This window comes from Aptenodytes patagonicus, chromosome 5 (assembly GCF_965638725.1).
Source record: "Aptenodytes patagonicus chromosome 5, bAptPat1.pri.cur, whole genome shotgun sequence".
Classification (NCBI taxonomy): Eukaryota; Metazoa; Chordata; class Aves; order Sphenisciformes; family Spheniscidae; genus Aptenodytes; species Aptenodytes patagonicus.
Window position 1 is genome coordinate 11,129,148 of NC_134953.1, and position 25,602 is coordinate 11,154,749.

A 25,602-nucleotide genomic window follows, 5' to 3' on the forward strand; every position below is an offset into this window, starting at 1 on the left:
GGCCTCAGAAGATCATCTAGTTCAACCTCCTGCTTAAAGCAGGTACAATTAGATCAGGTTGCTCAGGGCCTTGGCCAGTCAAGTTAATATTTCTAAGGATGGAGACACAACCACCTCTCTGAGCAAGCAAAGGTGAATTTAACAGATGAAAGCAACAGTGAGAACCCACTGCTGCAAATTCTCGGGCTCCCCTTTCCATGGTTTGGCCTCGTAAAGAAGAAGGACAGACAGACAGCATTGTGTTCTGCTTGCTGCTTATGGCTTGGGAGGGCAAAAGCACAAATTTTGTCACTGCAGTGCCACGCGATTCAAAGCCTTGAGTGCATGCAACAGGCAGGAACCCTTAAAGACCTAGATCTCACTAGGGCTGTTCGTGATTTAAAACAGGCTTTCTAGGATAGCCAGCATTAACTGCATTGGTTGGACTTAATTTCTGAAGATCTCATACATTCTTTCTGAAAACTCCCAGCAGTGAGATAAACTGTTTAAGACCTCTGCCATGTTCCCTTCTTATGTTATATTCAAGAAAGAAACCTGTTACTGGATGTAAACTGTCCAGGGACAGGCCATTTTCTGCTGCTAATGAACACCTCCCGTCCTTGACTGAACACAAGGGAGCAAACATAACTACCTCACACTGGAGAAAAGGCACTGAAGATATTAGTGGTCACTAGCCTGGAAGCACAAAGCCAGTGTTCCTCACCCTGGACACGAGCACAAGCCTGCAGAAAGCAAGCCAGATCAGTGAGTCTAGCTGCCAAGAAGGGCCACCACTGTTCTGCCAAGCATTTATAGCCTCTCGTTCAACAACAGTGCTTAGCACCACCAGCACAAAATCAATGTTTCCTTGAGAGAAATGCTCGTTTAGAGAAAGTCAGCAGTGACCTTGGCAGAGGTCACTCGCAAGACATGGGGCAGCATGTCTGTCAGAGGGAGCGCACACCGCCTTTTCGTCTGCTGGAAAGGGCCTGTTAACTCCTCTTTAGTTCGAGTCTTCCTACCTCCCAGAGATCTGATGCAGTCAGCCCACAAGGGGCAAAGATGTTTATTCCAGATGAGTTCATTGCCCTCCCTTTGGACTTAGGCTGTATCAGCTTTTAGGTCTGCACCTGAAGGGCAACCTTTTCACAAGGAGAAAACAAACAACAGGGAGGTGCAGGAGTGAGGTTGTGGTTTTTCCTTAGCATCTTCACTGAACCCATCCAGCCTGCTGCTAAAACTGACTCTCATGCCTTTCATGTAGGGCAAGAACTCAAGCTCATGTGGTGAATAGTGAGCAGTGATGTTTCATAAAGAGGGTGTGAGCTTCCCAGAGTCAACTGGGAGCTATCACCTGCCTGGCTACTCCTCCCAGAGGCGTAGCTGCATTGAGCTAGGGTGTTTGGCCTTGTGTTGCTGCCTTGTCCCGTCTCAAGAGCTGGTGACTTCAAAGCACAGACCCCTCACTCCATCTGCCCTGCTCTTCCTGAAGAGTTGGGACAGTCTTACTCTAGGGCCTTTCATCCAGGATGAGTCTATTCACTGTCTTCTAGGCTTATTTGCTTGTTTAATAGGAGCACGAGACTGGAGAGGATCCCTTGGGTCACTATGCCCAGTCTCCTGCCTTACGATACCTGACCACCTTATGCAAGATCTTTACATCACATTCCCTCTGGCTTCTAGTTCATCATCTTCAACTTCTTTTTCTCTTTCACTATCTCCTCCGCTTCTGTAAATGTTAGTTACAATCCATTGCTCTGCACAGAGGGTGTCTAGACATCCCCAGAGGCCCTGGACAGAATGGTTATTCCTGGGCCTCTCCTTCCCACTGTGGAGGACATCCGCTTTCATGCTAAGAGGAAGAAGAATAACTCCTGAAGTATAGCATTCCTTGGTTCCATGCTGAGAGGACGGAGGATGCTGTAAAGCTTGATTAGAGCAAAAAATCCTATTGGGAACATCATGCACCCTGATCTACCCCATTTTCATTCCAGTTAGGTAGCAGAGCATTTGCAATAGCACGTGCCATGGCCCGAGAGCTCCCCAGGCTGCAGGTGAATGGAAGACATCCTCATGACAACATGACAAGTCCAGGTGAACCATGACAGAGACTCAGAGGCAACTTCTTTCCTGCACAAGACAAAGGGGAGTTTCCCAGGAAGGCTTCCACATCCATCTACAAAATCATCCCCATTCTTTTTCCCTCGATGATCCCAGCCTGCTCTTCTTTCTTCTCCGACAGCTTTTCCCTCCAGTCACTCTGTTGGAGGCTGGTATTTTTCTGAGCAGCCTGATTTCTTCCCGACTGCCTTCGCACTGAAACCAAAATTTGAAGGGGAGCCTGGGGAGAGAGAGGGAGCGAAGTATGACACATTCAAGCTATAGTGAAATGACATATTCATCACAGCTAAGGGGGGCCCACATGGCACCCCAACTGGATGCTGCCCCACTGCCCACTTCCCAGCTGGCTCTGCTGGAGTTTCCCCCCCTGCTCCCCTCCCCGCATTCCTGTTGGTGGCACTCCAAGCAAAGTGGCTGATCTGATTGGCGAGAGAACACGAGGGGTGTCATAGAAGGTGCTCACAGACATTTCTTGGCCGCCTCAAGGAAAAAAAGGCCATCGCCGAGCCTGTCAAAATGATTAATCGCTTACAGGGAATGAGGGGGAGGAGGGAGAGGGAGGCAAAAGGAAGGGGAGGAAGGAGGAGAGAAAGACAGATGGGATGGGGAGAGCTATAAACAAACAGCAAAAGCAGGAGACACAGGTTTGCCTCTGTGCTGGGGAGGAGGTGGAAGCAAGAGGCCCTAGGCTGTGCTTGGAGTAAACTGATGGCAGATGAACGGGTCCTTCAGAGCCCCAAACTCCACTTGGAGATTCTCGCCCCTGCTCACCCCCCAGGTCGGCACCACCCCCGAACACAGGCTCAAAGAGCACTAAGGTCTGCCCTGCCAGAGCGGTGTCAGACCTGACAGCCCAAGTAACACAGCCCTGCGACTCCCCAGCTCTACAAATCTCTGCGGTTCACGTGAGCTGACAGACCAGAAGCTTATTACCTCAAACGCCAAGCAAGACCTTACCGCCCCGTACCCTCCAGCTCCACAGCCTATAGTGGCTGGCATTTGACCTGAATACCCACCAGCACCAGTAATTCTTTGCTGCCAGAAGCATTTTACCCCAATGAAACACAGATGGATAGGACCAGCTTCTGAGAGACTGTCAAAGGTCCTGGCAGAGGAACTTGGAGCAGACGGAATTGGGCGGAATCAGTCCATCGCCCGTGGTACTAAGCTCTCCCACAGAAACTACCCCCTTGGATGCTGTTATAACCCCCTGTGCCCTCTCTGTGGACACGGGGACTTTTATATCTCCTTTTATAGAAGCAAATGATTTGACCTCACTCCTTTAGCTGCTTTCAGCTCAGCTAGAGTCCTCACACAGCTCACTGCAGGAGGCCAGCGGTGCTTAAGCAGCTCAGGGAGCAGAGGGCGCGCAGCAGATCTCGTAACACAGATTACCTACGTACAGGATAGCACGCGCTCTCCTCCCTTCCTGGCTTCCCAAGGGGTTTCAAGTCACATCCAAAGGTCCTCCCTGTCAAGGCATTCAATGGCGAACCCTGACTATCCAGGAAAAAACACAACTGAACCTCCGAGATGAAAGTCATACCTGTGGCTCCTGCCATCCAGCACAGTGACATTTCCTACAGCAAGGGCAATAACCTGCCGTGTCAAATTCTGGGCTTTCTCAGGGTTAACAGCAATTTTGTGAGGTGAATTCTGACAGCAACCCTACATCACCACAAGCTGCCTTATCATCCACAAAAAGCATGAGGTGCACTCCTCCAAATTTAAACATACATTTAAAAAGTTGCTGTGCATGGGAAGCAGCCCTCCCCTCACGTGTTTAAGAGGGGATAAAAGTCACTACCTGACACATCTCCCCACGCCGAGCAATGCGACCAATGATTCCCCTGACTTCTCTCCTGATGAGCACTGGATGAAAAGCCCTGTTAGATACTGTCCTGAGATCCGCTGTTTTCTCTTTCATTTTGAGTTCCTGTGGTGAACACCACTAGCCACGGGAAGAGGCTGAAAATCCAAGCTGCTGTCATTTGTCTGAGCTTGGAGCCAGCTGGGAATGAGACAACATGGCTTCAGCTCTCCCCTTTGAAGGTATCTGCTTTGATTTCCAGTCACAGAAAGAATAATTACCCTGATGGAGACCTACGCCTCAAGTGAATGACCCAGCCTTGCAAAGACAGGAGCTGTCACTGAAATCAATTAATCCAGTAAGCTTAAGACTTGAGATGCACCAACCAACCTTATATGCCCCACAAATGGTCTGGCATCCCCCCCAAATTATAACTGTTGATCTCATCAGAGGCAGTGTAAACTACACCAAAATGTTTAACCTGACAAGACTTTGAATGACAGCTGTAGGAAAAATAGGTAACAGATTTCATGTGCACCGATAATTTGATCAAAAGCCAAAAAACCCAAACAAATGCATATACTGGATTGTACATGGCTGGATGATGAGCTAAGCCAGCAAACAACAGACACAGAGAAGTCACAACTGCCTTCTTTTATTTACCTGTCATGCAGTCCATCATGTTCCTCCATGCTCTTGCAGGAAACGACATGATCAGGAAAAGAGCCTGGAACTGCTTTCACATTGCTCGTCCTAATCTTTTTGCATGCCAGTCAAGGCTTGTGCCTGCTCTCCTCCGCACCAAAAACTGCAAGGCTGCGTGCAAGGTGTGGGGAAAGGAGACTGCAAAGATTTAAGAAAGTTGTTTCTGTGGTTTTTGCTGGCAGTTTGCAGCCAGGCACTGAGAAGGAAGTGCAAGGTGTTGATGGGGCAAGGAGAGGGCTCCAAGATGTGCTCTCTCCCTTACTAAGCAGGTAGTTGAGAACCACTGAACAGCATGGGAAGGATTTTGCCTAGCTGCCTTCCTCCGCAAGCTTTCCAACCAAGCCAAGACCCTTGCTGCTGCTCCGTACCTAGGTGGAGTAGGTAGCACTCAGTTACGCATCTCATGGACTTCACTATGGCTCTAGTGGCTGCCTCCATTGTTTGCGGGATATTCTCCCCCCCTTCCCTCCTTCTAACAAAGATTCTGATTAATGATCGCTCATTCCTAATTGTCAAATTTCTTTTCCTTCATCCTGTGTCTAATCACCAGTGACAGAAGCCATTACGCAAATGAGAGCAGACGACTTCCCACAACTGTTCTCGTTGGTAAAAGCCTTGTAATTTAAAGCTCTGATTTGTAGAGGAAAGCTGCGTTTCCCCAAGGCGTCCGGGCATCTGTTCCACTTACACTCCAAGAGCCTCGACTTCCGCTCCCTCCCCCCACAATTAGTCCTCTGCTTGCAACAAATATTTGACTTTGCGAGGCAGTAATTAGAACTTACTTTGCATGTGTTTGTCACAGTAACAGCATCTCTTTTCCCTTTCCTTCTAGGCAGCACCAGTGCAGAAAAGCACCCAGGGAAGATGGTGACTTCAGGACTTCCCAGGATATTGACGGGAGAGGTGCCATCTCCAAAACGGGAACGGAAGACGAAAAGCATAAACCAGCGTGCAAGGAAGCTCCCCACACACGTGGCAGAAGGGAGGCTTAGAGAAAAGCGCTTTGAAAAAACACGTGCAAAGGCAGTACTCCCTGTTGCAGTTGCTGCTCTGCTTCCAGGGCTGGGACAGCAGCATGGGTTGACCATGCATCAACACAGAGGCCTGACAAGAGATTGTCAAGACCCTGAGTGCACCGTCCCCATTCTAGGACTTTAAAGAGCAGTTGGCTGTGTTCAAGGCTGGCTTGCTCATTGGTGAGGACTGCTGTAAAGAAAAGCACAGCAGCAGTCTCGGCCCAGGCCTCCCCCTCTTGAGGGAAAGAGCTGCTTGATGCTGAGGGTCTCCCTCTTCATCCCCACCTGTTAGACTGCCCCTGCTTCGCAGCTGCGTCTCATACCTCCTCAATCCTGGCCCTGATCCCGGGTTCACCTTGGACCTGCTTTATCACTCCAAATTTCCTGGGTGATCACTGAGCTGAGCCTGACCCTGATCACCAAGGGGGTAAAACAGTGCATCAGTCTAAAAACGCACGCTCTTCTCTTTCTACGGGAAAGATCCTGCAGCCATAATCTACAAGGATTAGGAGAGACATCACTTCTCCTTAGGAAAATCTCACTTTTCAAGGAACAGAGAAATGGGGGAAACAAAAGAGAAGAAAGGTATTACAGAACCTAAGGTAATAAAAGCAAACAAGAAAAACACCAAAAGTACAAGTGAAAAATCTTGGAGTCCGATCTGCTTTTCAAATGACACAGTTCTCATACCTCAGCTTCCTCTGCTTCTCTGCACAACCCGAGACATTTCTGAGCTTTGTGGTATCAGCCGTGCATGTTACCCAAGAGGCACGTGCACAACAGAACGACGACAGGATCAGACATAACAGACAACTAAGTTCAGTGGAACAGAAGCAACTGCGTGTTCAGAAATGATGATTCCAGCAGGCACAGCAGGGAAGGGTGAACACCCATGGTCACAGAAGACTTTATCCACCTGTCTTTCCTACTCCCTCCACATTCACCCTGTCCCCCAAGGGTGTAAGGAGAGAATGCCAATTGTGGTACCCCAGGCTCAGACAGCTGTGTCTCTCTCCCCCCCCCCCCCAACATCCCTAATCTCTATTCAACTCTTCCCCATTTTACTACACATTAGAAATTTGTTCGGATTTAGCCAACATTTCACTCGTGGTTAGATGACAAGATTGCTGTAGAGTTAATATTACCATAAAATAACCTGCGTCTTTATTAGGTAGAGAGGACTCCATCACCCAAGGCTGCTAACATACAGCAGAGGTACACAGAGGAAGCCTCCCCCAAAAATCTCCTTGACCAAAGTATGAATCGGGTAAAGGACCAAACGGAGGACAAGATACCCAAAGGATAAGCAACTGATAGAACTCATTAGACCTGATAGCGTAGTTTGCCCTGTCATTCCATCAGTGACCAGAGCATGGTGACACCATTCAGGTCAGCAGGGAGAGGAGTTTATTCCCTCCCCACCAACACTTGTGGTTGAGAGGGTTCAAGGATACCATTTTATTCCCAGCTTTCCTTTCAGGCTTACGGAAGTAGTATGGGGAAAGTCGTGAAGGCACACCATAATGCAGTTGGTATTGCTGTTTTGAAGGCAGTTCTGGAGACCAGCAGCTTTCACCAGTGAAGAACACAAGCAGAGTTATTAAAAAGACCGAAAGGTAGTTTTACATGCACATCTCCTTATGCAGCTCTCCTGTACAGCCACTCAGAAAATAAAAGCCACACAGTTCTGTTGTTCAACATTGGTTGTATTTAAGAACTACACTTCAGAAGGTACCGTGTGTTTGTCACACCCCACCCCCTGCACACACACCCCTAGCAGAGAACACACACAGCTTCCCAATACCATGGCAAGGGGCATTGAAAGCACAAGGTGAAAAGGGAAGGGGAGGAGTCAGTCCATCAGTGCATTGTAAATGAGCTTTCACGAAGTCAAGTGCAGCAAAACCTGTTCAGACACTTTAAAAGTTAGACCTTTGGCAAATAAAGAAAAAGAAAGGATCCTAAAGTTCTGTAAGTACCATTCTCTCTCCACATGGGATATGAACTCCCACCCTGAGCTTCAAGAGTTGATGGTGCCTAACAAGTAGTACTGGAGACTACCATGTGCTGAATAAATAGCACAGAGATGGGATTTCATTTGAGCATCTTTCAACCAAGGGCACGTGCCCAGGATTCCTGGGAAGGCCTTGCTTTTGGCCAGAGTCAGCAGCTTAGCCTTCTTCCCCACCTGCCCAAAGGCTGAGCATTGGTAAGTATCCAGCTGAGTGACCTTCGTCTGGATCTAACCACAGCTCTGGAGAGTCTGCAACAAGTAACATGGCAGTCAGACTACTCAGTGACACGGACATACTTCTTAAACAAGGACCCTGCAGCTGCCAATTACACTTCATTTGTTCTGACCTGTAAAGCAGCTAGAAAACTAGCCCCTGGGACCTCCTATTCGAGAAGCCTTTCACCTTTGTGCAAGACAAGCTCACAGCAAGTGGCACATGAGCTGTCCCAGCAAAAGATGGGGCCCGAGGCCAAAGACGGAGCGCTTCTTGAACAGCATGTTCTCAAGACATTTATCAGAATCCCATGTCAGAACAAGCCCCGAAGAACAAGGGGGAAAACAATGGGAAGTCTCAACAGAACAAATCCCCCGCTATTCTCTGGGACGAGATATACGGGCTATGAAACAGCTTCTCCCACCTCTAGCTCTTGGTACCCATTACAACCGCATCAAATATACAAGACCTTTGCACCACCCCCAAAACCAGGGACAGCAGTGCAGCACACCTCAGGGAATAAAAAGCCAGCCTCCATATCAGCCTAAGGTTTTTTCCATGGAAGAGGAGGAGGAGGAAAGCAAAATGATTTTTCAGAGTGATTGCTGAGGACTCAAACAGAGGCTTGTCTGGTTCCTATGCCCTGGTCTTGTCACCTCCTGACCTGCCATGTCAAGTCCTGGAACGCAAAAAGGATCAAGATAAACTTAACCACGTTTAAACAGAAAGCCCTGACCTCTTTCACGTGACTGTACAAGGAAGGGAACCACACACTGGCATGGATTTAACTGATGGACAGGAGCCACACAACATCACACAAACATGCGCACCTGTGCGCAGCCACACACACTTGAGTTCTTGGAGTTTCAATAAAAAGGGCACTTTCCCGTGTTAGTCCGAGGAGCCAACACCCCTGGTGGGAAGGGAGGCTCTGTACCTATCTGACACTGCATTTTGATAGTCTAGCTCGGCACCCCTGGGGGTTTTAATTTAAAAATGTGGCTTAATCATTCAAGACTTGGAGAGTGCCCTGGCATTTATGCATCTCCCTTCATAACGCTACATCCCCTTTTAATCACACTGCAGCTTCAGAAGAGCGGGAGAGAAGCCTTCACTCCCTAGAGAAAGCGGTCAGAAAGGAGGTTTATCTAGACTCCTACACCACAGATGTTATTTGGAGAGCACAGGATTTGGCACTCACACACTAAATGAATTCACTGATCTCTACCCTGTACTAAGTCCAAAGCATAGATGTCTGAAGTTGAAGAAATTGAATCGTTTGTCCCGTTGCTCCTCACACACAGGCCATCTCACATGTTCATTTCCGTTACAGAAAAAGGTGCCAGAGTTGAGCAGGTGCCAGAGTTGAGCATGGACATGTCCTCTAACAACAGAGGACTGTGAAAGCTATCACTTCCCATCTTATATCCACTGCAGGCACCAACACAAAAACCCAGCCAGGAGGCCCAAACCCCATGAGGCTGAGGAAACAAGATCACTCCTGGTTCCCCTCCAAGCTCTTCTTCAAATGCCTGAAAATCCTGAAGCAACGCATCCAAGTGCCAGAAGCCATGCTCCTTGTTGTGGCAAACAGGGCAGAGGGAGAAAAAACAAGTTAGTGAGCATAAATCCAGCTTCCAATAAGTGCAGACTCTTTCTTGGGAGGTTCGGTTAGATGAGTGGAGGATGAGTGGGGTACTAACGGTTTTGCAGTTCCAGTAGCCCCCTTTATTGTAGTGGGGCAGGGATGGGCCAGGAAACCCATCAGTCTGTTAAGTGCTGCGTGCAATACTAGCGCTCAGTATCTTCCATTGCTTGTGAACAAAGCAGCTCCAACATCAGTCACCCGGGCAGCCAGGCATTAGTCATACCGTCCCTTAATCATCATATTCAACAAGGGACCCACCTGTTCAAAGCAAACACAGATCATTAGCCGGGACAGTTACACAGAAATGGCAGCTGCAGAGCCTGCTCCCTCTGCATCACACCACCTTATGAGCTGAGCTGCCCAGGGCAGAGGATCTCAGCGCACAAACTGAGCCTAAGGTACACCGAATCAGTTTCAAAGTATTTTCTAGATAAAACACTGGGGCACCCTTGAGCACATCCTCAAACACCCTACCAAAATTGCGTGGTTCTATGCCAACACCCAACTTTAGTTGTCATCAAAACATTGCATCCACGGTATTTGTTTGAAACTTTTTCACTTCCCACACTAGATTTGTGATTTCTTGGCAGATGCTATTAAAAGGAGCCAATAGTCATCAGGAGTTGCTTTTTGCAGGGCAGAGAAGGAACATCCTTACTCATTGAATCTTCTCTGGTCCTTGGGGTCACTTGGAAGGAAGGCTAGGACTAACAATTTTACTAAGGTTTTGTTTTCAGTCAAGACCACTCCCATTTCTCAGCACTGCCTGATCACCGAGGGAAGTTCAGCATGCTATGGCATTAAGATAATCTCAGGGGAGAGGCATGATCTCACATGAGTGCGTTAAAGAGGAGTTCCTGCACAGTGGTAAGGGTTACAGACCATGAGAACATTTCTTTTCACATCCAGTATTTCCACTTTCACGTCAGCAGGAGATCTTCAAAAGCATACTCTTAGTACTTCAATCTGTTTTTTTGAAATACCCGTTGGTTAAAATTGCAAAGAATTCAGAGATGACCGAGATGTGCATTAAGGGGGAAGCGCATGACTTAATAGAAAAGATTTCTCTTATTTAAGAGATTTGCATTCAACAGGTAAAACAGTTTCATTTTTTTGGCAAATACTGGGTATTGTTGCTGCACAGAAGGCTAAGGAGAGTTTGGGAGTAACACTTCCCTGGCAGTGCCCAAAGCCAAAGTACACCTTCCCCCACATACAAGAACAATTACTCCATTGTTTGTAGTGGTCCTCTCCAGAATTATAATTTAAAGAGCTTGCCTTTTTGTAGCCAAAGGACCTTCTGAAGACGGGAGGAAGAACCATTCACAGCAACAGAGCAACCCTGCTTTCTCCTACCCTCACTGTGACACCTGCAGAGCCAAATAGTTGGCATCTCGAGTTTTGCATTAAGCCACAACGATTTCAACAGCAGTGACTATATGGTTCTTTTTTGTACCTCTTGTGGATTTCCTAAGGCTTCTCCCAACATCTTCTCAATGTTCCTCATTATCGCCACTTTCTGATGAGCCTTTAACGGATATTCAATTCTCTTTGGGGTTGGGGCACCCTGAAATATCAAAAATAGCTCATTGCATGCTTCCTGAATTGGCAGATTATTCCACCTTTTCCCAGCCACCCAGTTCTTCACACGCCACTCGAAAGGGAGAAAGTAGCTTTCAGCTTTAAAGCAAAGGATTTGGTGCAACAAAGTTCTCATATTAACAACATGTGCTAATAAATGTCTACCTGAAAAAAATCCTCTGGGATAGAGCTATCCAAGCTGCGCAGGAAGGTGCTTGTACTCACCTTGTACCAGAAGTTCACAGTGATGGTAATCCCCCCATTCAGGAGAGACTCAATGTGGTGCCACCTGCACGGAAACCACACAAAAAAGAAAAGAAACTATTGCTGTAGCTTACAGAGAAATACCTTGGATGGATGAGTTCAGACTGCAGTAGACAAGCCTTGCCCTGTACCTCCATCATCAAGACCTCAGAACTTCCGGGAAGTTCTCCTAATTTAAATACAGATCCTTTTCTCGCACACGTTAGTGGATTACTCGCACAATAATGTAGTGTCAGGGAGAATTACCGCTCCCATCCAACAGATAGGAAGTAGAAGCAGATTGGCCCAAAATATCACAGAAAATATCACACTTGTTGGAGAAGTCCAAACAAAATTCTCTTTAAGAGCCAACCCAACGCTTTAAGCAGAAGACCTTTTAAACCTCTGTTTGCTGGTCACTGTGCAGTCCCACCATCCTTCTTACCAGTACATAGGTATGTATAGCACATCTCCCGGGCCCACCACCGTCTCATAGCCAACCACGCTCCGGAAGTTCGGAAACTTCTCATAGTCAGGATTGTCAAAGTCCACCTAACGGAAGAAAACATTAAGAAACTCAGAATAACTTCCTGCAACGACAGTCCTCATTATTGGCTCTCAGTATCAAATCCTCCTGATCTTCCCTATGTGGCTTGTACATTCCCATTCCTGTCTTAACTCCGTCGCGAGGTCCTGCAGTACCCCCAAAGTACCACCAACTTAGACAGGAGTCCTGCAGTTTGTCTCTGAGCAAGTCTGTGTTTGACCAAGTGATCAGTGAAACAGAACAGAGAAGGCAGCAACTGTTGTGCTATCAGCAAGGAGACGTGTATAGCCCTAGCACTTGCAAGTCAGGACCAGACACAAACAGAAACACCACCAGCCCTTCCGGCTATTCTCAACGTGTTCACCAGTTAACAGATCTGAACACGGGTTTTGCAAAAGCTCAGCAAGTGGTATGCAGCTTTAATTCCAGTGCAGCTTCCTCCCACCTAGCATCTTCACAAATGCCCTTTTTTGGCATGGAGCAGAGAACAGATCTGCTACTCTCACCTGGCTCTGCCTGTCGCACGGATGGTGCACAGGATAAGGGTAGAGGCATTCAAACTGATCAGGAGGGAACAGGATACACCTCTTGTAACCCTTAATCTGAGCGAAGAAGTTCTGCTGCTCATCATAATGAGCTGGTGTCACATTGCCTACACAGAGAGAAAAGACGATAATCAAGACACTCTCACGTACAGGTATGAAAGACGGAAGCAACTTATATTCCTTGTTACTGACAGTAAATACACTCCCACATATTCAGAAAACTAAACAAGGAAAATGACCATAGGAACGTTACAAACTGATCACTCTATCATTCAGCCTTTATTGAGCAGTTGCTATCCCACTTAATTTCCATTCTAAATCCATGTTCAGCAATTTATGCTCTACAGGATTAGGATTTCCAGCTTGTTTCCATGAACAGCAGATGGTGAATGTTGACAGGAAGCTTTTTCATAAAATGCTGTTTAGATGACAAGTTGTGGAATGGACTTTCAAAAATTATTAGTCTAGAGAGAAGGAGTCTAACAGTCCGATTTTGAAAAAAGTCCTAGTAGTTTTGCAAGAAAACAAGTAAACAAATCTCTGTCACTGGGGCTTCCAATAGCACCTCTTCAGTCTGATTAACAGTTATGAAGCTTGACTGTCACCACTAGGTCTTAAATTTAATCAAATATTTAAATACAGTAGGTCATTTTGTACCCCTTACAACTACGTTTTTCAGGCTGTTTGCCAATTCAGTTATTACTCTTTTAGCTTGCTTTTTATATGTATTTTCACTAAAGAGAATTAAGATAACAGTTAACCCCGTAACTTCATTAAATAGATCGTACAATCACGTGCTCCTGTAAGGACACTCCTTTTTCTAGCACACACTGGTTCAAGACAATTCCTTGGTTCTTGTGCATAACCTGTGGATAATAGGATTTTAGTGATCATATTATGACCTGTAGGGAAGCGTTGGTGCAGTGTTGGTGCAGTGCTTTTATATGAAGTTCTCTTCTCTCAGCTAGTAAAACAAGTGGCAAACTACCATAAGTTGAGTATGACTTGTTGCAAAGGGGAAAAAACATCTGCTGTGAGAACTGAACAGCCACGAATTGCCAAGTAATTATAACTGGACAATTATAATTGGATGTGACGGCCACACTGATTATAGGCCATCCCACTTCACAAAACTGCGTACGTTCCTTGCCCAGTTACTGAGATTACTTTCTACTAGAATGCTGTCCTTTCTAACAGCGTAGCAGTACCTCTGTCTCCTAAGGCACCTGCCTATGAGTCAGTCTCCACATGGATTTGGGATTCCGCTCTATCCAGATATTTTTAGGATTTATCCATCTTCCAAGCTCTCCAGTGCCCTCTAACCTTCCGAGAAGAAATTCAGCTCTTAATTGAAAGAGAATTCCTCGCCACAGTGTACCAGCTCAAATAAGAACAAATGCTTCACAGAATAATCAACATTTCCTCCTGGGTAGACATTGGACATGCTAAGAAAAGCGCAGAAGACTAACTTGCCTCAACTTGCAAACCCTTTTGCGTTTTAGATCTGCAGACACTGAGCATTTTGAATCGACAGCATCTGAAGCATTCAAACAAGAAACAGGTCTCAGAATATGATTAGCAATTACTGAAAACACAGCCCTACCAGCATCACACAGAGCCTTTTCATGAGCAGACTACATCCAGGCATTCACAGTACGTCCCTGGGGAAACGCAAGCTATTCCTTTGGTTGTTTCCCTCTATAACCCAAGTTAAGTTGTGACAACAGTCCCCTCCCAACACAAAGCTCTAAATGGCCTGCTCTGAAGGAACACTTAGAAACTAGTGGGAAATCCATTTGAAAGACCTTCCGGAACTGAAATACAGAACTGCTGACCAAATCTTCTCCCCTTCTCCTCCAGTCAGAGGAAACTGCTTACCTTCCATGCCAATAAGAAGCAAGTTAGAAGTCAGTTGACCCCAGCCACGTTTCCCTTGCTGCTTGTTAATCCAGTTCCAGTTGAAGCCAAGGAAATCCACCACAATCTTCCTTCCAACTGTGTCATTCAGGGTTTGCTGCAGATATAGCCTGTATTTTCCCAGAGACAAGCAGAAATTAAGTATTAAGCTTTGTCATGAACATAAAGACATACCTCTGCATCTCTTCAGAAAGATTTCAAAACAAAGAGACAGAACTCGTAGAGATTCTGTTCTATCACCACACACCATAAACAACTGTGGAAGGAAACAGTTTCAAAGAGTCCCCAAATTTTGCTGAAAGATTTCCTGGTACAGAAGGGAACAGAACTCAGTTCTGCTTTAACAATCACAAGGGAAAAAGAGAATTTTAGAGCAAGAACAACCCCCTCACGGTGCAGGAGGAGGAAAGTGTAAATAGACTGGCCACTATCAAATATCAAACACACTCATGAATAATCCCCCGATAAATGCCACCACTTTAACTCATCTGCGGTAAGAGTTACCTCTTCTATTAAAAGTGTGTGAGGGCAAAAAAGGGCTCGGGAAACCCAGCACGTTTCAGTATCAAGTTACTTTAAAGCTGTTCTTACATTTAGACATAGAGGATCAGAGGAATCAAACGTCTGTATTAACAATTGCGGTATTACAGACTACTGTCTGCAATGCTGGAAGAAAAACGCATTTTTTAGCTCAAGGACTGCCTTCTCTCTTGGAAAAGGCACACCCAAAGCTGAGAAAGAAGAGAAAGGCACAGACGACAAATGAACGTGGACACAGAGTTGCTTCCAATTAAGACACAATCAAGCATCCATAAATCCTTTTAGAGGGTTGGTGACTGATAAAATTAACTGAGGGTTTAAGTACAGTTGCTAATAGTTATATTCCGTATAAACATGAAGCTCCTCTCAGTAACTTACAGCTCTGCTAGTGGTATAGGCCATCACCACCAACAAATGCACTGCATGTATGCAACCTTTTCTCACCTTTCTGAAAGAGGGTTAGCACCAGCTACCTTGGTATTCTGTAAAAAAGGCTGAGTGCTATAGCCTGTACCTTTTAATCAGATAACTAAGCTCCTCTACCAATACCATAGCCTGCCAAAAGAAAGTGAAGCTTTAGGCTTTCTCTATCCAAACGCTGCCTTGGACAGAGAAGAAGAAAAATAAGTCTCTGCAGACAATGTGAACAGTTTGATAAACTAATGGTATGACTTTTTTTATCAGGTAACAAGGCTGCTGTCAAGTAGCAGCCCTGCAGGAACAGCAGGGCTATAAAAAAAATGAAAAGTTTGGGAGGTTTTAATCATCAACACTCGCTGAAGAGAAACTTACCCCCTACTTAGACCTGCAGAAATGGAGAAACCTCCACGTACCACTTACCTCTCAGCACTCCCTTTTTGTTGTATTTCTTTGAGTCTGTCCACAAACTCAGCAAACTTCATCTCTTCCCTGCTCGACTTGGGTTTGAAGTTCTTAAAATTGGCCATCTTCTTCTCATCGTAGTACAAGAACTTGTGTGTGCTGGCACTGTACACTGAGAAGTCCCCATTGCCAATGTTTTCCTGGAGGTAGTCCAGGTCCCATTTCAGAGCAGGATAAACCAGATTCGTATCTGTCAGCACCACCGGCTCCTGGAGAGAAACAGGAAGTTTATTGGTTCAATTGATTGAACTTGAGAACGATCACATTCATTACTGCAACCACACAAACTCTCTCTGAAAACAGGGAATTGGGAAAGGCATTTAGAGTAATCAAATACCTCAGTCTGGGGACAAAACCATGCAAAACACGATAGGAAGTTTTAAGAAAGTGGTGGCCTGCTCCTACAGCAAGCTCCTGGTAGCAACGGGACAGATTCCACTATCTACTTAGCTAATCTTCAACACGTGAGGTTAGACAAACATTAGCTGGGAACAGTTTTAGGCCTACTTGGTCCTGCCACGTAGCAAGGAGACACAGTAGATTCTGTCTGGTCACTTCCAGCCTCAGCTATGAAGGGGTAAATGCTGGCAGAAAGATACCTCTGAATCCAGAAACAGAGACAGCACTCATCTCTCTTCTCAGAACATCGCAGATAACCTTCAGCCATCGAAAAAATGAGATTACCCCATCTCTTCTACACCAAAAAAAGAACCACTACAAAAGGATGGCAAAGGACATCGCCTATAAATAGTAAGCAACCTAAACAAGAATGACAGCTGCTGTGTTTCTAAGCCGTGCACGCACAACTTCCCTTCTTGCAGGCTTTCTTTTAAAAAAAACAACTAGCAATCGTACCGAAACTAGATTGAGCTTGTCCAGAACCAACACAAGAGCCGCTACTGCAAGGCAACCTTCACATCTGTGGCCACTCTCCCTTAGGAAATAACGAAGGTGTGCCCACGGTTTTACACAACGTTTCCACGATTTCCATCCGGACCACAAAGCACTTAAAGCAAACGTTTCCTGCAGATTTCTCCACTCAACGCCGTGGCACCGAAAAGAAGCGTCCGCTACAACTGAGAGGAACGGCACAACGGCAACAACCAAGCCCGCGCGGGGAGGGGGCACGGCGGGCGCTCCGCGGCAGACAGCGCGGTAGCCCGGAGGGACAGAGCCGGGATGGGGCGGCGAGAGCACGCCCGGGACGGCGCTAGGACCCAGGAGAGCCCCGCACCCTGAGAGCGGCTCAGCGGGCCCTGCTCCGCCCGGCCTGACGGGCAGGGCTGGCAGCCCCCGCGCCGCGAAGCACAGACACCCCCCACCCCGGCCCCGCCGCAGCCCCCGGGCCGAGCCGAGCCGGGCCGGGCCAGGCCGCCGCTGCCCACCGCACCTCGTTCTCGATGAGCTCCTCGGCGCGGGGGTCGCTGTGGCTGAGCCGCGGGATGGGCCGCGTCTCGAAAGAGTAACGACGGAACTGGGAGTCGCTCCAGCCGGGCCCCGCCGCTACCGCCGAGCCCTCCCGGCAGCCCGCGGCCGCCGCCGAGGAGGAGGCCGCCGCCATCGCCGCCTCCACCGGAGAACCCGGAACTAGAAAGCCGGAAGCGGAAGTTGCCCGCCCATGGCGGCGCCGGAAGCGAAGGGAGCAGGTGGGAGGCAGAGGGGGGGGGCACCATGGAGAGGGCAGGAGGGAGCGGCGGCGGCGGCGAGCAGCGCCCCCGCGCGGGGGGAGGTTGGGGGCGGCCTCCGCTCCCCTCCGCCTTTTGCCCCTTTCCAAGGTTTTTGGACATCGGTGGGAGCTGGGAACACAGCCGGGGAAAAGCCCACCCCAAAACGCGGAAAGGCACGTCTGTGGAGCCTCGTGCGGGCCTTCGCGGCCCTCGGGGCCCGGCCCCGCGCCACCCCGCCCGCGCGGTCGCCGGTAGCTGGCCGGGCACGGGCGCCGCTCCGCCGGGGCTGCTCCCCTGCCGTGCCCCCAGCGAAAACGGCCGGCTGCCCGCTGTCCTCAGCCCGTCTAGGGGAAGTGTACAGCCGTGTTTCGCGCCTGGAAACTAGAAGTTTAATTAACGCTGGCTACAAGAAAAAAAATCCGTAGCTGCTGCTCAGCGTAACTCGCCGCTGCCTTCCGATGGCGAACGGGCATCGTGTGACTGCACCGTTTCAGCGGGATTTCATGAATTGCGTGCCTAGGGCCAGAGCCACTGAATTTTTTTTTTCTTAGTGTATGTTTATTACGTGAGAAAAAGTCTACATTTTGCTTTTAATCTGGAAGCAGCGGGAACGATGATTGCTCTTTCCCAAGCGTGAGTACCACATGAGGCATCAGCGCTTGAGAAAATTTTGGTCTCTGGCATTCAGTGGTTTTCATCCTGCAGCAGATGGATTTGGTGTTCTAGCTGCGTAGAGCTTTGCCTTCATGAGAATAATGCAATCTGTTTTCCTCTGTCCTTCCAAAAGTTACTAATACGCTTAGTTTCTAGGAAAACGAGTGCCCGCTCGCCCTTTAAATCTACAGCACCACTCCTGTACGGGTTAAGCAAAATTTTCACAACGCATTTGCAAACGTATTTGGGTGCTTAGGAAGCTTGAGCCACGTCTGCGGAAGACTCAAGCATCAAGCCAGAAAGTAAATACCCAGTGGTGAAGAGCCGATGTAAGAAGCAGCCGACCACGACCCGAGCCTGCAGCGAGGTCTGAGCCCAGACCGACACCGCAGCCGAGAACCGAGGGTCCCCACTTCCAGCCCGACGCTGCTGTCCCCAAAGCGCCGCGCGCTGCAGAGGTGGGACAGGCGCCCAGCGCTGCTCCACGGAAAACACCAGCAGCCTCTGCACTGGAGGGTTGGGCTCCGGGTTAGTAACTTCATTGAATAGCTAACTGACATACTAACTTCACTGCACACTCGGTTGAAAGGGAGGTGGCTGAATTAAGACATCGTCCCTAAAACGACACGACGAGGCCTTTCTTTGGGATAAGCGGAAGGATCCTATTCTAGCCCGCGACAGTGCCCCCACCTCAGGCACGCTCCATCTCAGATATATTTCTGTGGTTCATCACTATCTTCATTCAATTAGTGGGTTTACAATTAACGTTGTTATTAGAAGGAATGACTTTAATGACAAATTGTCCATGATAGTTTTTGATCTACAAAGGTTTATAATGGAGATCGTTATAGAGACATTGCCCATTACGGCTGGTGTGAATAACTGAAGGAAAATGAGTTCAACTACCACAGAGTTTACATAATGAAGTAAACTGCAAAATCCTTTACTGCTCATATCGATTTTATCTACGATAATATATCGCTTGCATTTGAAGAATAGCGTCACTAAATCAACATGCCGTTTCAGCCGCTTGCATTTCCCTGGCTCCACGGAGGTAAGGCGATGACATTCTGCTGTTAACTTTAATAATATTGATACTGATATAAAGAAGGCAATTTGCATAACGCCACCGGCCCCAGCATCGATCCGACTGAGCATCGACCCGGCTGCTCCGCGCCTGGAAGGTAATCATCGGATCGTTCCGGTTGGAAAAGACCGCGGAGGTCACCGCCTCCAGCCGTTAAAGGGACGCCCAACGTGGGGCTCGAACCCACGACCCTGAGATTAAGAGTCTCATGCTCTACCGACTGAGCTAGCCGGGCTCCGTGGGGTTTGTCATAAATTCCCTTTACCCCGCTTCAGACGGTGACAGCCAGAGTGAAATATCGCACCGATGCCCTTTCCGCCCATTAGCTCTTACGTCAATACTGTCATAACAGCGGCCGGTTAATTAATGCCCCGGACGGGGATTTGCACCCTGCAGCGCAGGCGGTGGCTGGGGTCGCCCCGCCCCCCGCGCTAGCCCCGCCCCCGCGCTAGCCCCGCCCCGAGTTCTTCTGTCCCTACCGGCCACCGTCGGCCGCGCCTGCGCGGTGGAGGCGATGGCGGCGGCCGGGCTCCGCGGTGTCCTCTGGCAGCGGGCGGCCGCCCGGCTGCGGGCGGCGCCCCCAGGGGCGCGGGCGGGTGAGCGGGGAGACGGAAGCGGGGGGCCTCGGCCGGCGGCGGGGCGGGTGTCCTCGGGGCGGCGGGCCGGCGGCTCCGGGGCCGGGGTGTGAAGGCGGCGCGACCTTCCCGGCCTGGCTGCGGCTGCCGGCGGGGCCCGCGGCCACCCCGCCTTGTTGCTCTCCCGCCAGCCTCGGAGATGTCCAAGGACCTGATGCCCGGGCCGTACCCCCGGACACCGGAGGAGCGGGCGGCTGCTGCAAAGAAGTACAACATGCGGGTGGAAGACTACGAGCCCTACCCCGACGACGGCTTTGGGTGAGCTGGGGGGAGTCCCGTGCCCCTGCAGCCGGGGAGCGGGCCAAGGCCAGCACCTCCCGGCTTTGTGGGGAGGTGCTGCAGGCTGGTAGTCTCTGTTGAACGCCTGGAGATGCTGTGCTGTGAGCTTAGGGCTTTGGAGGCACGCATGGGTGTTTTAAAACTGGAACAAGTGGAATGAGTTGGAGGCCTGTGTGAATAAGACACTGTATGAGGGACTTTGTGCGCTGTTGTAATGCAAGGCGACTAGGGTTCTGTATTTCAGTTAAGCTTGCGTTTTCTTCTAGCTAGTATAGCCCCAAAAGGCCACTCTGAGGAACGCTGTTTGTTGCAATGACTGGTATCAAGGTGATGATTGTTGTGCTAGCCACATGTATGCGTTTAAAAAATGTATATACATAGGAGCTATAAAAACAAAGTAAAGTTTAACTCTTCTGTTTCCATAGGCCTATCCTATGGTGTCTCCTACAAAACGTATCTAAATTAATACAGATTTCTTGCGTGTTTGGTTTTTTGTCTGTTTCTCCCAGGTTTGGTGACTATCCCAAGCTCCCTGATAAGTCCGTTCATGAGAGAGACCCCTGGTACCAGTGGGACCAGCCGGACGTGAGGCATAACTGGGGAGAGCCGGTAGGAATGCTAGTAGCACTTTTCGTTATGATTGCAGTGCTACTGTTACTAAATGCTAACGTGCACATCTTGTTAGTGCTTTCTGTTTAATCCTTTGTGCAATTGCATCCCCAAGTGCAGGTGTGTGTTGCCAGTGCAAGCAGGGACAGTCAGTTGGAGGGAAACTTGGGCTGTGGCCGTCAGGGTAAATGTTTTGAAAGTGCTGAGGAATGTTGACATCTTACTACGTACGAGGAGGGAGACTTTGCAAACTTAAGTTTCTCTGTAGGAATAGGAAAGTCTCATGCATTTTCTTTGCCTGATCTGACTCAGTATGAGAGCTTAGTTCAGAATCACTTAGCAAAGAAGCCATCGTTTGACTAAAGTCCTTTTAGTACGATGGAAGTAGCTATTGCTGCTTTATTACTCCAGGGTTGTTTTGGGATAGAATACAAATAAGGAGGTTTTCTCTGAAGAAAGTTTGCAAGATATCCTTAAGAGAAATGGATGAATAGAGCACCTATGTTAACTTTCAAAATCCAAGTTCCTCAAACTCCTTGTCAGGAGTAACTTTTCAGTTAGTGCATGGTCTTTCTGTGAATGACTGCAACCTAACTGTGATTACTGAACTTGGTAATTGGCTTGAGCTCTCCTTACTAAAAGCAGAGATTATGTAATATATTGTAGTATAAACATGCCAGAGCATCACAGCACGTGTACCACAGTAAACTGCATGTTGTAATGACCGTAGAAGCACATGAAAACACCCGTGGTGATTCTGTGTTGTTGTGGTGCTCGGTACAGGAAGGCTTGTATCGGTACCCTTGCGCAGGGGGTTGGCAGTGGGGACCGAGTGGAATATACTGGTGCGTTCCAGGTGTCAGCAGATGCCTCTGTTGAGACAACTGAAATCTGCTCAGTCTGGCTCTCTGGGTTTGATAGCAAAGGGCTCTGTGTGCAAAGGGGAAAGCTGGGGAGCTAGAGGCAGCACTTGTGCTGCGAATTAATGAGTTCTCTGCTTTCGTTAATGTGAAAGGAGACTATAGGCAGAACACGCTTGGGACTTCCCTAGGTATACTTCAAGGCAGAAGCTTAAATACCCTTCTGCTTCACTCAGGAAGGGCATTAGCTTGCTACCAGCCCTGCTCTTGTCACGGAGCAACAGCGGCAGGTGCTCTACCTGTTTTGAGGAACCAGCTTCTAAGTGGCAGGCAGTTGTTTCTTTGTTTGAAATAACACTGCAACTTCTGTTTGGGTGTGTGACTGAACTTCCGTAAATGAGGGTACCGATTTATACCTTTATACTGCCTTTTCAGCAGTGCTGGGGAACAAATGTAAGGTGGAGTGATTATGTATATAAATAAAAGCTGCTGCTATCCTATAATTAAGCATATTGCCTGCTATAGTGTAGGATGGAATTTGGAGTCCTGAGTTCTACTGTAAGTGACAACTTGCTGTGACTGTAAGTAAATCACTTCTCTCCTCTGTGGCTTTATCTCCACTTGCGATGAGGAGATGAAACCGCTTCTGGCAGTTTTGTGAATACTGTAAAGCACTCCTTCCCTTGATAAAAGCAGCTTGAGCACTGTTGGTAAATGTGCAGCGGTTTTCCTTTGTTCTTTAGATGCACTGGGACTTTGACATGTATATTCGGAACCGTGTTGATACATCTCCCACTCCAGTTCCCTGGCACACCATGCGCAAACACTTCCTTGTCTTTTTGAGTACCATGCTGATCATGTTTGGTCTTGGAGGCATCTATCCGTCTTACAGGCCTGTGGTGAGTGACACCCTTGGGTAAAGGGAGGAAAAGCAGCTGTGTTTCTTGTCGCTGCCGATGCCCAGAAGAATGCTTTTGCTGAAGCCGAGTGATGAGTGTGAATGCAAAACCCTGCCGCTGGCAGGGGACGGGCCAAGGGATGTCCTGTGGCCTCATCCAGCCTGAGTTGTTCTGTTGACCGGCTTGGCTCAGCTCACAGGTTCTGTTTCACAGTGAGCGGTTCCTGTTCACGGGGCACTAATTTTAAGCTATGCTTCTTACAGTATCCCTTCTTTGGTCTAGGTAGTCTCCTTCCCTGTGTGCATCTGCTTGAGGGAGATGCTTCATTCTCTTGCGCTGTGTTTTTAGTTATATCTCACGATCTGGATCATTTGGAATGTACTTCTGAAAAATAACATCTGCATACACAAACAGCTTATGCAATATGTCCTCCTCATGCTGTGAGATGAACTCTTGGTTAAGATTAAATGCAGGACCACCTTGATGTTTCTGTTGAAGGACATGGGCTTATACAAAGAACTCTATCTCTGAATTTACTTTCCTTGTAGCCTAATGTTCCTGCTGAAGCACTTAAGAAATAGAAATTTAAGTCGTAAATGACAAGCCTTGATTTGGGTGGGGATGGGATGAGATGAGACATTTTCCCCTTACCCCTTAATTTTCTTGGTGAATGTGGTGAATTTGCCGCTCTTTTATCTCTGCTTGTAGGGACCGAAGCAATATCCCTTCAATGACCTGTATCTGGAGAGAGGAGGAGACCCCAATAAAGAGCCACCAGTGGTGACGCACTATGAAATCTGAAAGTTGTTGAAGTGCTACGTTTCTCCTGTGTCAGCTCTGCTGGGGATGGCATCTTCTCTAGTGTTCACTGTGGCATATGTTAACCCTTGTTCTTCAACGTTCAACCACTAACTGCAGTGAAATATATCGATGATACCTACTGTGCTAGTTGTCTTCTGTTGGTTTGAGAAGGCTGAACAATGGCCAATGAAATTGAATGACCTTTGCCATTTTTCTAAATGGGCTAGTGTCTGTGGGGCGAAGTTCTGAGTGCAGTCCTAGGACTGCTGCTAGCTTATGTACCTTGTGCACAAACGTTCCTTAGCTAAGCCTGTTTACGTAGGAGATATGGCCTGTTACCAAGTGGCTTACTGCCCGTGCTGCTTGGAGTTGAACTAGAGTTTTATCGTTTAATGTGAAATGACAGGCAGAACCAGACTGGCAAGCGCCAGTGCTTGGGAGACTCATACTGTGTGAATAACTGTCCGTCCTTACTGGGATTTGGCTTTGATCTCTTCCTGGTCTAGACGCCCTCTTAAGTGAAGCTTGCACAAGCAGTAGGGAGCACTAGTGAGACACGGAGCTTTGCAGCGTATCGCTTGAAGCTGACAGCAGAGCTGTGGATGGTAGCGGTACGAAAAGGCTCATGAGCAAGTCCAACTCCGGCCAGACCTGTTCTGCTGTGCCTGGGCTTTGGTCCAAGCGCACAGATGCCTGGGTTGCTCCTGTATGGCCTGAGCTCATCCACCAGGGTTGGAGTTATTTCTGACCCATGAAGTCTGCCTGTCTTGCTGCAAACCACTGATCTAGGGCCTCCTATGGCTGCTTCGGCAGTTTGTCTGGGAAAGTTATACATACAATTTTATTAAGCTCCTAGATTTTTCCAGCTCCGCTTTTCCCTTAACATAAATTTTTCCCCTTGTTACTGAAGGAGACAGTGCCTTCAGTACTGATTTACGGTGAAAGTTCTCTCAACTCCCCGGTGCTATGTCTCAGACCCCACTGTTTGGCTGCAGGAGTGGGTGATCACAGGCTAAGGGCTTGGGCTCTTCTGGGAGCTTCCTATAAACTGGATGCTGTGCTCCGCTCTCAACACCCTGTCATGACTCAGTTTTGTGCTTTGAGAAGCAGGTATTTGAAGATGGTGGTTCATGATTTTTCAATCTATGAAGATTTTTAACCCCAGATGCTAAAGGACAGTTAGCTTGATCTCTGTGTAGGGGTTTCTATAAGGGTGTACGTTCAAGGGAGTTACATGATTGAATGCTAGGACATACAAATATGTATGTGTAAATAAAACTAACCTCTCTGGAGGTGGTGAACAAACACAATTCCTCCTGGCTTTTGTAAGCTGTCACCTTCTCTTCTAGTTACAGAATTGCTTACTTTTAAATTGCAGACAATGATGTTTTACCCCAGAAGGGGTTTAAAAGTATTTTTTGAGCTGTGGGGACCTTGAAACTGAATTCTGTTACAAAGTCTTAAGCAGAGGAAACCACTCCTTAGGGATACTTGAGTAGGAATTACCATTCCACAGCAGTTATGTGACAGCACTACATGCAATGTTGTGAGAGTTGTAAGTCTTCAAGTGAAATGAAAATGAGCTGAGCAGTAATAGGAGCCTTATCTTGGTGTACGTAAAATGATAATGCAGCAGTTGCACAGAGGCAGGTTGGGGCCCATCCAGCTTATTGTACAGCATACCACACAGCTGCCCTGCCCCAGCAGTGTTTGCTGCCTCCTCCTTTGGGGAGTTTCACACCCAGTCCGTGCCTAACCAGTAACTTAATGATGTTTTTCTTCATGGGGACGGTATGATGGGTTGGGCAGAGAATAGGGCTCAGAAATCCTTAAAAATGGGGTTTGTAGTGTAGGCAAATTTTCTCAGAACAGGAGAGAGGTGAGGGAAGGAGGTCTGGGCCCTTACGCATTTTTTTTTTTTTCCCTGGCAACTAAAATGCTTTTAGGAAAATATATTCCTAAGCCATGCGCCTTTCCCTTCTGCGTGCCCTCTCAGGAAGGCTTAAATCTGTAGCTGAGGCAAAGCTGAGGCTAGCTATGGCGTTCCTTGGCCTACAGCATGAACCATTTTGGACGAGCGGATGGAGCAAATTCAAACACCTTAAAAACAGAAAAGGTGCCCGAGAGCCTCTTGGCTTGGGAGCGCGGTGCTGAGGCCCCCGGTCGTGGTGCCGCGGCTGAGGAAGAGACACCCTGAACCTGGTCAGGAGAGACTGAAAGCAGCCGCCCCCCCCCCCCCCACACACACACTTTCGGGACGCACCCGAAGGACGGTAGTGGCCAAACTCCCAAGGGGACGGGCTCCCCCACCTTGCCGGCGGTGACGGCCCCCGCCCTGCGCGGCGGCCC

The 25,602-nt window shown here is 48.2% G+C and overlaps 2 protein-coding genes and 1 non-coding gene across 5 annotated transcripts; 1 reads left to right on the forward strand and 2 right to left on the reverse strand.

Annotated features, from left to right (window-relative positions):
* Positions 1-807: 807 nt before the first annotated feature.
* Positions 808-17,339, reverse strand: HIF1AN (hypoxia inducible factor 1 subunit alpha inhibitor). 3 transcript variants are annotated; one of them, XM_076338643.1, is made up of 8 exons: positions 17,153-17,323; positions 15,721-15,971; positions 14,302-14,450; positions 12,385-12,530; positions 11,777-11,883; positions 11,314-11,377; positions 10,964-11,074; positions 808-2,320 (listed from the first exon to the last, which is right to left on the reverse strand). In XM_076338643.1, exons 1-8 carry the CDS (start codon positions 17,321-17,323, stop codon positions 2,156-2,158), a joined length of 1,164 nt encoding a protein of 387 aa, XP_076194758.1. In that variant the 3' UTR covers positions 808-2,155. The 3 variants fall into 3 exon arrangements, with proteins under 3 accessions (XP_076194758.1, XP_076194757.1, XP_076194759.1); XM_076338642.1 differs by lacking the exon at positions 808-2,320 and adding an exon at positions 7,317-9,765 and having other exon boundaries at positions 17,153-17,339; XM_076338644.1 differs by lacking the exon at positions 808-2,320 and adding an exon at positions 9,773-10,877.
* A 1,993-nt stretch (positions 17,340-19,332) lies between these two features.
* Positions 19,333-19,405, reverse strand: TRNAK-CUU (transfer RNA lysine (anticodon CUU)). The gene has a single exon. It is a non-coding gene; the product is annotated as a tRNA-Lys (tRNA).
* A 279-nt stretch (positions 19,406-19,684) lies between these two features.
* On the forward strand, positions 19,685-23,393 carry NDUFB8 (NADH:ubiquinone oxidoreductase subunit B8). Its single transcript, XM_076338645.1, has 5 exons — positions 19,685-19,766; positions 19,937-20,063; positions 20,594-20,693; positions 22,297-22,452; positions 23,161-23,393. Exons 1-5 carry the CDS (start codon positions 19,685-19,687, stop codon positions 23,251-23,253), a joined length of 558 nt encoding a protein of 185 aa, XP_076194760.1. The 3' UTR covers positions 23,254-23,393.
* Positions 23,394-25,602: the final 2,209 nt, after the last annotated feature.

Bases quoted from the DNA above. Each gene is read 5' to 3' on its own strand.
- HIF1AN (XM_076338643.1), bottom strand. From the start codon at position 17,323: ATGGCGGCGGCCTCCTCCTCGGCGGCGGCCGCGGGCTGCCGGGAGGGC. The intron at 12,531-14,301 runs GTAAGCAGTTTC...CTCTCTGTGTAG, and splicing joins GCTTCTTATTGGCATGGAAG to GCAATGTGACACCAGCTCAT. The intron at 11,884-12,384 runs GTGAGAGTAGCA...TTCTTCCGTTAG, and splicing joins CGTGCGACAGGCAGAGCCAG to GTGGACTTTGACAATCCTGA.
- NDUFB8 (XM_076338645.1), top strand. From the start codon at position 19,685: ATGGCGGCGGCCGGGCTCCGCGGTGTCCTCTGGCAGCGGGCGGCCGCC. The intron at 19,767-19,936 runs GTGAGCGGGGAG...CTCTCCCGCCAG, and splicing joins GCCCCCAGGGGCGCGGGCGG to CCTCGGAGATGTCCAAGGAC. The intron at 20,694-22,296 runs GTAGGAATGCTA...TTTGTTCTTTAG, and splicing joins GGCATAACTGGGGAGAGCCG to ATGCACTGGGACTTTGACAT.